The sequence below is a fragment of the Octopus sinensis genome, unplaced genomic scaffold, assembly GCF_006345805.1.
Source record: "Octopus sinensis unplaced genomic scaffold, ASM634580v1 Contig17781, whole genome shotgun sequence".
In the NCBI taxonomy this organism is placed as follows: domain Eukaryota; kingdom Metazoa; phylum Mollusca; class Cephalopoda; order Octopoda; family Octopodidae; genus Octopus; species Octopus sinensis.
Window position 1 is genome coordinate 20001 of NW_021835318.1, and position 15000 is coordinate 35000.

At 43.2% G+C, this 15000-nt stretch overlaps 2 protein-coding genes across 3 annotated transcripts in view; one reads left to right on the forward strand and one right to left on the reverse strand.

Moving 5' to 3' along the window:
- Positions 1 to 3502, forward strand: part of LOC115231204 — an 18020-nt gene extending 14518 nt beyond the window's left edge. The window contains exon 7 of the transcript XR_004997671.1: positions 3473 to 3502. The gene's annotated coding sequence lies outside the window, so the exon portion shown is untranslated. The remainder of the gene's footprint in view (positions 1 to 3472) is intronic.
- Positions 3503 to 7514: 4012 nt separating this feature from the next.
- Positions 7515 to 15000, reverse strand: part of LOC115231205 — a 12617-nt gene continuing 5131 nt past the window's right edge. The window contains exons 6-8 of one of the 2 annotated variants that reach the window (XR_004997669.1): positions 14344 to 14601; positions 7951 to 8150; positions 7515 to 7920 (exon numbers count right to left, since the gene is read on the reverse strand). Coding sequence is in view for 1 of the 2 variants with exons in the window: in XM_029801276.2 (XP_029657136.2) it covers positions 8024 to 8150; positions 14344 to 14601 (385 nt within the window). In the remaining variant the exon portion in view is untranslated. Of the gene's footprint in view, positions 8151 to 14343; positions 14602 to 15000 lie in introns of both variants that reach the window. The other variant, XM_029801276.2, reaches the window with a different exon arrangement.

Below are 15000 nucleotides of genomic sequence, written 5' to 3' on the forward strand. Positions count from 1 at the left end.
TTATGTGTGTGTATGAATCCACGTGTTTATGTTTCCCTCTGTGTGTGTATACGTATGTATATATGCACTTATGTACACACACACACACACACATATATACACACACTAACAAATATAGACGCTGGATCACACAAGCACTGAAAAATACACATACAGTAACATATACAGGCAGACAAAATCACATATACACAAACAAGGCGCAGGAGTGGCTGTGTGGTAAGTAGCTTGCTAACCAACCACATGGTTCCGGGTTCAGTCCCACTGCGTGGCATCTTGGGCAAATGTGTTCTACAATAGCCTCGGGCCGACCAATGCCTTGTGAGTGGATTTGGTAGACGGAAACTGAAAGAAGCCTGTCGTATATATGTATATATGTGGTAAGTAGCTTGCTAACCAACCACATGGTTCCGGGTTCAGTCCCACTGCGTGGCATCTTGGGCAAGTGTCTTCTGCTATAGCCCCGGGCCGACCAATGCCTTGTGAGTGGATTGGTAGACGGAAACTGAAAGAAGCCCGTTGTATATATGTATATATATGCAGGAGTGGCTGTGTGGTAAGTAGCTTGCTAACCAACCACATGGTTCCAGGTTCAGTCCCACTGCGTGGCATCTTGGGCAAGTGTCTTCTGCTATAGCCCCGGGCCGACCAATGCCTTGTGAGTGGATTTGGTAGACGGAAACTGAAAGAAGCCCGTCGTATGTATATATAAATATATATAGTCATAGGAGTGGCTGTGTGGTAAGTAGCTTGCTAACCAACCACATGGTTCCGGGTTCAGTCCCACTGCGTGGCATCTTGGGCAAGTGTCTTCTGCTATAGCCCCGGGCCGACCAATGCCTTGTGAGTGGATTTGGTAGACGGAAACTGAAAGAAGCCTGTCGTATATATGTATGTTTGTGTGTCTGTGTTTGTCCCCCTGGCATTGCTTGACAACCGATGCTGGTGTGTTTACGTCCCCGTCACTTAGCAGTTCGGCAAAAGAGAACGATAGAATAAGTACTGGGCTTACAAAGAATAAGTCCAGGGGTCGAGTTGCTTGACTTAAAGGCGTTGCTCCAGCATGGCCGCAGTCAAAATGACTGAAACAAGTAAAAATGGAGTATACACATCCACTAACAAGCATACACGCATACACACACACACAGAGGGAACCATAAACTCGTGGATCCATACACACACACACATAAATACTTGGACCCATACATATACACACACATACATATATATATATATACACACACACACTCAAGCATATTCACATACACACTCAAACCCACACACACAAACTCACAGCAACACAACCATGCATACACATACACAGACACAAGAACATACAGCCATATGCAAACATGACCACTAAATTAAATTTCCATTTCCCCCCACTAATAAATGTATTTATTTATTTATTATTTTGTATATTTTTCCTGTTGAAAAATAAAACTTTAAAAAATTTAAAACCTAAAGAAAAAAAGTCTAAAATTATTTTTTTTAACCTTAAATTTACAAAACAAAACAAAAAATGCATTTTTTGTAGCTATAGGCACAAGTGTGGTCGTGTGGTAAGAAGCTTGCTTCCCAACCACATGGTTCCGGGTTCAGTCCCACTGCATGGTACCTTCAACAAGTGTCTTCTTCTGTAGGAGAATCAACTGTTCAAAGGTGGTTTGCAAAATTTAAAGCTGGAGAGTTTAGCTTGGAAGACAACAGTTGCAGTGGAAGGCCTTCAATACTGGATGAAAATGTTTGGCATGAGGCTATAATAGAAGACACTTGCCCAAGGTGCCACGCAGTGGGACTGAACCCACTTGGTAAGCAAGCTACTTACCACACAGCCGGTACTACACCTATATATATATATAGGAGTGGCCGTGTGGTAAGTTGCTTGCTTACAAACCACATGGTTCTGGGTTCAGTCCCACTGCGTGGCACCTTGAGCAAGTGTCTTCTGCTATAGCCTCGGGCCAACCAGAGCCTTGTGAGTGGATTTGGTAGACGGAAACTGAAAGAAGCCCGTCGTGTATATGTATATATATATATATATATATATATATATATATATATATATGTATATATATATATATATATATATATATATATATGTGTGTGTGTGTGTATATGTTTGTGTGTCTGTGTTTGTCCCCCCAACATCGCTTGACAACCGATGCTGGTGTGTTTACGTCCCCATAACTTAGCGGTTCGGCAAAAGAGACTGATAGAATAAGTACTAGGCTTACAAAGAATAAGTCCTGGGGTTGATTTACTTGACTAAAGGCGGTGCTCCAGCATGGCCACAGTCAAATGACTGAAACAAATAAAAGAGTAAAAGAGTGTATATATATATAAATAGATGTGTGTATTTTTACCTTGTTAACAATTAACATGGAAAAAATAAATAAATAGTTACCATATATATATATATCTTTATATATAAAATTCAAGTTGTGTGTGTGAGACTCTGTCTCCTCCGATTTAGATTCCTAACTACTCCCACATTTTGCGGTGAAGGTTAACCAAAAGCGGGTGTCTTATAGTCGTCATTCATATCGAGCCCTTCTGGGTATTAGTGCGCGTCTACGATGAGTCTACGATTTTAAAAAAAATTTACCATCATTTTTCCGCATTTTTAATGATTTTTGCTCGGATTATATAAGGGAGGTAACTCTCTAAAAATGCTTATATAGTTATTTCCCTTACAAATCCGAGCAACACCGGGCGATACTGCTAATATATATATATCATCATCATTATTGTTTAACATGTCTTCCATACATGTATGGGTAGGACAGTTGACGGAGGTCAGCCAGGTAGAAAAACTACCCCAGGCTATTGTGTGTTGTTTTGGCAGGGTTTTTACAGCTTGATGCCTTCCTTAACTGTGCTTTTTATGTGGCATTATCACAAGTGAGGTTAGCTTTGGCGTGATTTTTACAGCTGGATGCCCTTCCAAATGCCAACCACTTTACAGTGTGGACGTGTTTTTGTGTCTGTGTTTGTCCCCCGCCACCCACCCACTGTTTGACAAACTGTGCTGGTGGGTTTACATCCCTGTAACTTAGCGGTTAGGAAAAAGAGACTAATAAAATAAGTATCAAGCTTTAAAAAAATAATAAGTACTGTGATTGAAACACTTAGTTAAAATTTCATCAAAGCTGTGCTCCAGTATGGCCATAGTTTCATGACTGACACAAGAAAAATGAAAAAAAAGAAAACAAACTCAACAACCAAAACAATGATAATATCTACATATTTATTTATATATCCATAACGTGTATATAACCAACATGTGTATATATATATGCATATTATATATATATATATATATGTGTGTATATAATAACTTCAACAACATTATTGCCATTATCAGCCATTCTTTCCATGCCGGCATGGGTTATAAACAAAAACATGCTTGTATGGGCATTTATGCATACAAATATATATATATACACACACACATATATATATAAATATACACACACACACACACATATATATATATACACACACACACATACACATATATATATATATACATATACATATATATACATATACATATATATACATACACACACACACATATAGATATATATATATACACACATATATACATATATATACATATACATATATATATACATATATATATATATACTTTGATACTTTGATAGGTTTCGGCCATTATTGGCCCAGGCCATGTCTAACTTAATATATATATATATTATATATATACATATATACATATATATACATATATACAAATATATATATATATATATCTGTGTGTGTGTATCATGAAAGCGACAGACACATGAAGAGAAGACAACACAGGAGGGAAAGGCTTTAAAAGATGTATTAGCTAAATAATATATATATGTGAAATATATATATATATACAAACATATATATACAGGTTATATATATATATGTGTGTGTGTGTGTGTGTGCATATATATGTATGTATATATACATATACATATGTGTGTGTTATACTTTGGCACATAAAATCTGTCCAAATCTCCGACCAATCCCATACAGCTAGCTGGCATTCAATTGGCGTATCAAGTTTCAGGCATTTTGATTGGGTTTTGGATAGAAAATTCACAACAAAAATCACTTCTGTTGATTTTTTAATGGCTTTGCAGGGTGACTGGGGAAATGTAAAGATGTGCACGACCACCCTTGGACGGTTTTGAATGACCATAGAAAGTGCAAGCCCTCTAACTGAAAAATTGTGGATTTGTATAAAGGACATACACACAGACAGACTTTTTGCAGTTTATATATAGAGAGATTTACGGGGTGACTGGGCAAATGTAAAGATGTGCATGACCACCCTTGGACAGTTTTGAATGACCATAGAAAGTGCGAGCCCTCTAACTGAAAAATTGTGGATTTGTATAAAGGACACGCACGCAGACCTTTTGCCATTGATATATATATATGGAGGCGCAATGGCCCAGTGGTAAGGGCAGCGGACTCGCGGTCGAAGGATCGCAGTTTCAATTCCCAAACTGAGCGATATGTGTGTATATTGAGCGAAAACACCTACAGCTCCATGAGGCTCCGGCAGAGGGTGGTGGCGACCCCTGTTGAACTCTTTCGCCCCAACTTTCTCTCACTCTTTCTTCCCGTTTCTTGAGTAACGCTGTGATGGACGGGCGTCCCGTCCAGCTGGGGGGAACACATACGCCATAGAAACCGGGAAACTGGGCCCATGAGCCTGGCTAGGCTTGAAAAGGGCACATTAAATATAGATATGTATATATATATATATGACAGGCTTCTTTCAGTTTCTGTCTACCAGATCCACTCACAAGGCTTTGGTCAACTCAAGGCCACAGTACAAGACACTTTCTCAAGATGCCACACAGTGAGATTGAACTCAAAACCATGTGGCTGGGAAGCAAACTTCTTACCACACAGCCATGCCAATATATATATATACATAATATACAACAGGCTTCTTTCAGTTTCCATCTACGAAATTCACTCACAAGGCTTTGGTTGAAAATGCTTGCCCTATGTTCCATGCAGTGGGACTGAACCCGGAACAATGTGGTTGGGAAGCAAGCTTCTTACAATAGCCATTCCTGAGTCTATATGATTGATTGATTGATTCTAGTTTTAGCTCACGAGCTGTGGCCATGCTGGGGCACTTAAATTTAAAATTTGTTTAATTTAGAGGTGACCACCCCCTAGCTCAGAAAAATCTGTAATCCGGAAGGAAATTTGAATGAAAGATTCCGAAAAATCAATGTAGGCGCAGGAGTGGCTGTGTGTTAAGTAGCTTCCTTACCAACAACATGGTTCCGGGTTCAGTCCCACTGCATGGCACCTTGGGCAAGTGTCTTCTACTATAGCCTCAGGCCCACCAAAGCCTTGTGAGTGGATTTGGTAGACGGAAACTGAAAGAAGCCCGTCGTATATATGTATATATATATATATATATATATAATATATATATATATATACATATATATATATATGTATGTGTGTGGTTTAATATAGGCATAGGAGTGGCTGTGTGGTAAGTAGCTTGCTTACGAACCACATGGTTCCGGGTTCATTCCCACTGTGTGGCACCTTGGGCAAGTGTCTTCTACTATAGCCTCGGGCCGACCAAAGACTTGTGAGTGGATTTGGTAGACGGAAACTGGAAGAAGCCCGTCGTATATATGTATATGTATGTGTGTGTTTGTGTGTCTGTGTTTGTCCCCCTAGCATTGCTTGACAACCGATGCTGGTGTGTTTACGTCCCATAACTTAGCGGTTCAGCAAAAGAGACTGATAGAATAAGTACTAGGCTTATAAAGAATAAGTCCTGGGGTCGATTTACTCGACTAGAAGGCGGTGCTCCAGCATGGCCACAGTCAAATGACTGAAACAAGTAAAAGTAAAAGAGTATTGCATTTGATATGAAGAATACAGTAACCATAGCAACTGGCTTAATTCTTGGTCCAAAGTGTTTGGATGTGGAATCCAAGAGGGCTATCAAAATTCCCTGAGGTAACAACACCCTTAATACCCCTAATAAAAGACAGGATGGTCACAGCTGGAACACCTTTGATCATAGGTCTACTGAATCAGGACTGGCTTAGGGTTAAACAATAAGAAGGACACGTTAGATAATGTAGTCCTAGATACACTATGCCTGAATAAAAGACATGGTGGTCACAGATGGAACGTCTTTGATCAGAGGTCTGCTGGATCAGGACTGACCTGGGATTAAACAACAACAAGGACGGGCACATAAGATAATGTAGTCCTAGATACATTATGTCTATATAAAAGACAGGATGGTCACGGATGGAACATCTTTGATCATGGGGCTATTGAATCAGGACTGGCTTAGGGTTAAACAATAAGGACACATTAGATAATGTAGTCCTAGATACACTATGCCTGAATAAAAGACATGGTGGTCACAGATGGAACGTCTTTGATCAGAAGTCTACTGACAGGACTGACCTAGGGTTAAACAACAACAACAAGGACGGACACATTAGATAATGTAGTCCTACATACATTATGCCTGAATAAAAGACATGGTGGTCACAGATGGAACGTCTTTGATCTTAGGTCTGCTGGATCAGGACTGACCTGGGGTTAAACAACAACAAGGAAGGACACATTAGATAATGTAGTCCAAGATACATTATGTCTATATAAAAGACAGGATGGTCACGGATGGAACATGTTTGATCATGGGGCTATTAAATCAGGACTGGCTTAGGGTTAAACAATAAGGAAGGACACATTAGATAATGTAGTCCTAGATACACTATGCCTGAATAAAAGACATGGTGGTCACAGATGGAACATCTTTAATCATAGGTCTGCTGGATCAGGACTGACCTGGGGTTAAACAACAACAACAACAAGGAAGATCACATTAGATAATGTAGTCCTAGATACACTGTGTCTGAATAAAAGACATGGTGGTCACAGATGGAACGTCTTTGACCAGAGGTTTGCTGGATCAGGACTGACCTAGGGTTAAACAACAACAACAAGGATGGACACATTAGATAATGTAGTCCTAGATACATTATGTCTATATAAAAGACAGGATGGTCACGGATGGAACATCTTTGATCATGGGGCTATTGAATCAGGACTGGCTTAGGGTTAAACAATAAGGAAGGACACATTAGATAATGTAGTCCTAGATACACTATGCCTGAATAAAAGACATGGTGGTCACAGATGGAACATCTTTGATCATAGAACTGCTGGATCAGGACTGACCTGGGGTTAAACAACAACAAAAAGGATGGACACATTAGATAATGTAGTCCTAGATACACTGTGTCTGAATAAAAGACAAGATGGTCACGGATGGAACATCTTTGATCAGAGGTCTACTGACAGGACTGACCTAGGGTTAAACAACAACAACAAGGACGGACACATTAAATAATGTAGTCCTAGGTACATTATGTCTATATAAAAGACAGGATAGTCACGGATGGAACATCTTTGATCATAGCTCTACTGACAGGACTGACCTAGGGTTAAACAACAACAACAAGTACAGGCACATTAGATAATGTAGTCCTAGATACACTATGCCTGAATAAAAGACAGGATGGTCACATCTGGAACATCTTTGATCATAGATTTACTGGGTCAGGCCTGGCCTGGGGTGAAACAAGAAAGGGCGCATAGGATAATGTAGTCCTAGATGCACTATGCCTGAATAAAAGACAGGATGGTCACATCTGGAACATCTTTGATCATAGATTTACTGGGTCAGGCCTGGCCTGGGGTGAAACAAGAAAGGGCGCATAGGATAATGTAGTCCTAGATGCACTATGCATGAAAACAAGACAGGGTGGTCACGGGAGGAACAATTTTGATCATAGGCCTTTGTGGGGGGGGGGTCAGAGCTGACCTCGAATATAACAACAACAACAACAACAACAACAACAACAACAATAACAACAACAATGAGTTCAAAGAGCCAAACAAAAACATGCACAGGCCACTGGGACTGCGAAGAGGATCACACAGGTTTTAGAGTTCAGAGTTCGGAGCGTGCTCCACAAGCGAATTCGTCTTCGTATATCTGTTGGATGACGTCGTCGCTGAGTTGCTGGAATTCTCCGAGGACGTCCGTGACGCAGTCCGAGGTAACGGCGTCGGCGATTCTGCAATGGAGAGAGAAAACAGACCAGGTTCGGTTGGTATTTGCGTTTATTGTTTCCACCCTCCCCTGTCTCTCTCGCTTAATGCTTTTGTGTTTTTCTCCGTCACAACATAGAATGAGGGAGGAAAGGGTGATAGAGGAAGGAAGGGGGTGATATAAGAAAGATGGGGGTGATAGAGGAATAAACGAAGGAAGAGGTGGTAGGTAAATAAAGGAAGGAAGGGGTGGTAGGTGAATAAAAGAAGGAAGGAAGGGGTGGTAGGTGAATGAAGGAGGGAAGAGGTGATAGGTGAATAAAGGAAGGAAGGGGTGATAGGTAAATAAAGGAAGGAAGGGGTGGTAGGTGTATAAACGAAGGAAGAGGTGGTAGGTAAATAAAGGAAGGAAGGGGTGGTAGGTGAATAAAAGAAGGAAGGAAGAGGTGATAGGTGAATAAAGGAGGGAAGAGGTGATAGGTAAATAAAGGAAGGAAGGGGTGGTAGGTGAATAAAAGAAGGAAGGAAGGGGTGGTAGGTGTATAAACGAAGGAAGGGGTGATAGGTGAATGAAGGAGGGAAGAGGTGATAGGTGAATAAAGGAAGGAAGGGGTGGTAGGTGAATAAAAGAAGGAAGGAAGGGGTGGTAGGTGTATAAACGAAGGAAGGGGTGATAGGTGAATAAAGGAAGGAAGGGGTGGTAGGTGAATAAAAGAAGGAAGGAAGGGGTGGTAGGTGTATAAACGAAGGAAGAGGTGATAGGTGAATAAAGGAAGGAAGGGGTGGTAGGTGAATAAAAGAAGGAAGGAAGGGGTGGTAGGTGAATGAAGGAAGGAAGGGATGGTAGGTGAATAAAAGAAGGAAGGAAGGGGTGGTAGGTGAATGAAGGAGGGAAGGGATGGTAGGTGAATAAAAGAAGGAAGGAAGGGGTGGTAGGTGAATGAAGGAAGGAAGGGATGGTAGGTGAATAAAAGAAGGAAGGAAGGGGTGGTAGGTGATAGGTGAATAAAGGAAGGAAGGGGTGGTAGGTGAATAAAAGAAGGAAGGAAGGGGTGATAGGTGAATGAAGGAGGGAGAGGTGATAGGTGAATAAAGGAAGGAAGGGGGTGGTACGTGAATAAAAGAAGGAAGGAAGGGGTGGTAGGTGAATGAAGGAGGAAGAGGTGATAGGTGAATAAAGGAAGGAAGGAAGGAAGGAAGGGGTGGTAGGTGAATAAAAGAAGGAAGGAAGGGGTGGTAGGTGTATAAACGAAGGAAGGGGTGATAGGTGAATGAATGGAGGGAAGAGGTGATAGGTGAATAAAGGAAGGAAGGGGTGGTAGGTGAATAAAAGAAGGAAGGAAGGGGTGGTAGGTGTATAAACGAAGGAAGGGGTGATAGGTGAATGAAGGAGGGAAGAGGTGATAGGTAAATAAAGGAAGGAAGGGGTGGTAGGTGAATAAAAGAAGGAAGGAAGGGGTGGTAGGTGTATACACGAAGGAAGGGGTGATAGGTGAATAAAGGAAGGAAGGGGTGATGGCAAGCTGGTAGTGGAAGCATTTCAACTCAGTGTGTGTAGTGGAAGGGGTATGGTAAATATTCAATGCTGAAAAGAAAAATCAGCGTTTCAAGTCTGTGTGAGTATATGTGTGTGTGTGTGTATGTAAAAGGGAGGTATGTGTGTGTGTGTGTGAATGTGTTTGTCTGTGTGAGTGTGTGTGGTGTGTATGTAATAGGGATGTGTTTGTGTGTGTGTGTGAATGTGTTTGTCTGTGTGAGTGTGTGTGTGTGTGTATGTAATAGGGATGTGTTTGTGTGTGTGTGTGTGAATATGTTTGCCTGTGTGTGTGTGTGTGGTGTGTAAAAGGGAGGTGTGTAAAAGGGATGTGTTTGTGTGTGTGTGTGTAAAAGGGACCTGTGTGTGTGCGCGTAATGGAAGTGGGACGGTGAACATTCAATGCCGAAATGAAAAATCAGCGTGAGTATATGTGTGTGTGCGTGTGCGTGCGTATACAAGGGAAGGGGGAAGTACGTGAATGCTTGTATGTGTGTGATTGCGTGTGTGCACGTATCTGTACTCCACGTCTGTGTCTGTGTGTTCGTTCCGTTGATTTGAGATCAACAGACACAGAGAGAGAGAGAGAGAGAGCGAGGTCGATGCTAATGTCTACGGAACGAACACACAGACACAGAGAGAGCGCGGTGTGTGTGTGTGCGATTGCGTGTGTGCATTATAGCATCGACCTCGCTCTGTGTCTGTTGATCAAATCACCGGGACGGACACACAGACACAGAGCGTAGTTGATACAATGTCTACGGAACGAACACACAGACACAGAGCGCGGTCGACGCTATAATGCACACACGCAATCGCACACACACACACACCGCTCTCTCTCTGTGTCTGTGTGTCCGTCCCGTTGATTTGATCAAAGCCTTCGTATCTATGCTATAAGGATGACATCTCTGTGTCTGTGTGTTCGTTCCGTCTACATAGCATCAACCTCGCTCTGTGTCTGTGTGTTCGTTCCGTCTACATAGCATCAACCTCGCTCTGTGTCTGTGTGTTCGTTCCGTCTACATAGCATCAACCTCGCTCTGTGTCTGTGTGTTCGTTCCGTCTACATAGCATCAACCTCGCTCTGTGTCTGTGTGTTCGTTCCGTCTACATAGCATCAACCTCGCTCTGTGTACGTGTGTTCGTTCCGTTTACATAGCATCAACCTCGCTCTGTGTACGTGTGTTCGTTCCGTCTACATAGCATCAACCTCGCTCTGTGTCTGTGTGTTCGTTCTGTTTACATAGCATCAACCTCGCTCTGTGTACGTGTGTTCGTTCCGTTACATAGCATCAACCTCGCTCTGTGTACGTGTGTTCGTTCCGTTTACATAGCATCACCTCGCTCTGTGTACGTGTGTTCGTTCCGTTTACATAGCATCAACCTCGCTCTCTCTGTGTACGTGTGTTCGTTCCGTCTACATAGCATCAACCTCGCTCTGTCTGTGTACGTGTGTTCGTTCCGTCTACATAGCATCTACCTCGCTCTGTCTGTGTACGTGTGTTCGTTCCGTCTACATAGCATCAACCTCGCTCTGTCTGTGTACGTGTGTTCGTTCCGTTTACATAGCATCAACCTCGCTCTCTCTGTGTACGTGTGTTCGTTCCGTCTACATAGCATCAACCTCGCTCTCTCTGTGTACGTGTGTTCGTTCCGTTTACATAGCATCAACCTCGCTCTCTCTGTGTACGTGTGTTCGTTCCGTTTACATAGCATCAACCTCGCTCTCTCTGTGTACGTGTGTTCGTTCCGTTTACATAGCATCTACCTCGCTCTGTCTGTGTACGTGTGTTCGTTCCGTTTACATAGCATCTACCTCGCTCTGTCTGTGTACGTGTGTTCGTTCCGTTTACATAGCATCTACCTCGCTCTGTCTGTGTACGTGTGTTCGTTCCGTCTACATAGCATCTACCTCGCTCTGTCTGTGTACGTGTGTTCGTTCCGTCTACATAGCATCAACCTCGCTCTGTCTGTGTACGTGTGTTCGTTCCGTCTACATAGCATCAACCTCGCTCTGTCTGTGTACGTGTGTTCGTTCCGTCTACATAGCATCTACCTCGCTCTGTCTGTGTACGTGTGTTCGTTCCGTTTACATAGCATCTACCTCGCTCTGTCTGTGTACGTGTGTTCGTTCCGTTTACATAGCATCTACCTCGCTCTGTCTGTGTACGTGTGTTCGTTCCGTCTACATAGCATCTACCTCGCTCTGTCTGTGTACGTGTGTTCGTTCCGTCTACATAGCATCAACCTCGCTCTGTCTGTGTACGTGTGTTCGTTCCGTCTACATAGCATCAACCTCGCTCTGTCTGTGTACGTGTGTTCGTTCCGTCTACATAGCATCAACCTCGCTCTGTGTACGTGTGTTCGTTCCGTAGACATAGCATCTACCTTGCTCTGTGTACGTGTGTTCGTTCCGTCTACATAGCATCAACCTCGCTCTGTGTACGTGTGTTCGTTCCGTCTACATAGCATCAACCACGCTCTGTGTACGTGTGTTCGTTCCGTTTACATAGCATCAACCTCGCTCTGTGTACTTGTGTTCGTTCCGTTTACATAGCATCGACCTCGCTCTGTCTGTGTACGTGTGTTCGTTTCGTTTACATAGCATCAACCACGCTCTGTGTACGTGTGTTCGTTCCGTTTACATAGCATCAACCTCGCTCTGTGTACGTGTGTTCGTTCCGTAGACATAGCATCTACCTTGCTCTGTGTACGTGTGTTCGTTCCGTCTACATAGCATCAACCTCGCTCTGTGTACGTGTGTTCGTTCCGTCTACATAGCATCAACCTCGCTCTGTGTACTTGTGTTCGTTCCGTTTACATAGCATCAACCTCGCTCTGTGTACGTGTGTTCGTTCCGTTTACATAGCATCAACCTCGCTCTGTGTCTGTGTGTTCGTTCCGTCTACATAGCAGCAACCTCGCTCTGTGTACGTTGTGTTCGTTCCGTCTACATAGCATCAACCTCGCTCTGTGTACTTGTGTTCGTTCCGTTTACATAGCATCAACCTCGCTCTGTGTACGTGTGTTCGTTCCGTTTACATAGCATCAACCTCGCTCTGTGTACGTGTGTTCGTTCCGTCTACATAGCAGCAACCTCGCTCTGTGTACGTGTGTTCGTTCCGTTTACATAGCATCAACCTCGCTCTGTGTACTTGTGTTCGTTCCGTTTACATAGCATCGACCTCGCTCTGTGTACGTGTGTTCGTTCCGTCTACATAGCATCAACCTCGCTCTGTGTCTGTGTGTTCGTTCCGTTTACATAGCATCGACCTCGCTCTGTGTACGTGTGTTCGTTCCGTTTACATAGCATCAACCTCGCTCTGTGTACGTGTGTTCGTTCCGTTTACATAGCATCAATCTGTCTGTGTACGTGTGTTCGTTCTGTTTACATAGCATCAACCTCGCTCTGTGTACGTGTGTTCGTTTTGTTTACATAGCATCAACCTCGCTCTGTGTACGTGCGTTCGTTTTGTTTACATAGCATCAATCTGTCTGTGTACGTGTGTTCGTTCTGTCTACATAGCATCAACCTCGCTCTGTGTACGTGTGTTCGTTCCGTAGACATAGCGTCCACCTTGCTCTGTGTACGTGTGTTCGTTCCGTCTACATAGCATCAACCTCGCTCTGTCTGTGTACGTGTGTTCGTTCCGTCTACATAGCATCAACCTCGCTCTGTCTGTGTACGTGTGTTCGTTCCGTCTACATAGCATCAACCTCGCTCTGTCTGTGTACGTGTGTTCGTTCCGTCTACATAGCATCAACCGCGCTCTGTGTCTGTGTCTCTGTCCCTTTGATTTGATCAAAGCCTGCGTATCTATGCTATAAGTATGACATCTCTGTGTCTGTGTGTTCGTTCCGTAGACATAGCATCAACCGCGCTCTGTCTGTGTTCGTTCCGTCGATACTACTTCTGGGTAGGCGGCTAGCTGGCAGAAACGTTAGCGCGCCGGGCGAAATGCTTAGCAGTTTTTTGTCTGCCGTTACGTTCTGAGTTCAAATTCCGCCGAGGTCAACTTTGCCTTTCATCCTTTCGGAGTCAATTAAATAAGTACCAGTTACGCACTGGGGTCGATATAATCGACTTAATACCTATGTCTGTCCTTGTTTGTCCCCTCTATGTTTAACCCCTTGTGGGTAGTAAAGAAATAGGTATTTCGTCTGCCGTTACGTTCTGAGTTCAAATTCCGCCGAGGTCAACTTTGCCTTTCATCCTTTCGGGGTCGATAAATTAAGTACCAGTTACGCACTGGGGTCAATGTAATCGACTTAATACCTATGTCTGTCCTTGTTTGTCCCCTCTGTGTTTAGCCCCTTGTGGGTAGTAAAGAAATAGGTATTTCGTCTGCTGTTACGTTCTGAGTTCAAATTCCGCCGAGGTCGACTTTGCTTGTCATCCTTTCGGGATCGATTAAATAAGTACCAGTTACGCACTGGGGTCGATGTAATCGACTTAATCCGTTTGTCTGTCCTTGTTTGTCCCCTCTATGTTTAGCCCCTTGTGGGTAGTATAGAAATAGATGGTGGCAGTGATGATGATGGTGGTGGTGGTGGTGGTGATGAAAGTGATGATGATGATGATGGTAGTGGTGGTAGCCATGATAGTAGTAGTAGTAGCAGTGATGATGATGATTGCATATGTTGCCATGACGATGAATGCGATATTGATGAGAAAAACCTACTTCTCGGTGAGTTCCCAGGGATCAAAGTTTTCCGCCTGGTAATACGCTGAATTCTTCAGGTACAACAGGTAGGCAGCACGGTTCTTCTTCACGGCATCCAAGGTGTGTTTCTGCAGAAAGAGACGGCTCTGTGATGATGTCGGCATCGCTGCTGGCATCATGTTGGCCGCAGAACAGAGGTGTGAAGACGCTGGGTTAGACTGGTCTGTCGACTTCGTCTCTTCTTTGGTGAAGATGATGGCTTTCGGAGATGTGAGACTACAATATGGGAATGAGACAAATAAACAAAGAAAGAAAAAGCAAAAACTGATAGAGCTGCGTGTTTAAGAAGTTCAAGTTAAGAAGGTAAGAGGTACAGGGTTCAATCCCACTGCATGGTACCCTGGGAAAAATGTCTTCTATTATAGCCCTTCTATTATAGCCCAATAACTTCTGAGTGAATTTGCTTGATGAAAATCGTGTGGAAGCCTAAATAAAGTACCAGTTTCGCACTGGGGTCGATGTAATCGACTTAATCCCTTTGTCTGTCCTTGTCTGTCCCCTCTGTGTTTAGCCCCTTTTAAAAGAAAAAGAAAATTGTGTGGAAGCCTACAATATGTGTGTGTGTGGTGTGTGTGTGTGTTTGTATGTGTGTGTGTGTGTGTGTATGTGTGTGTG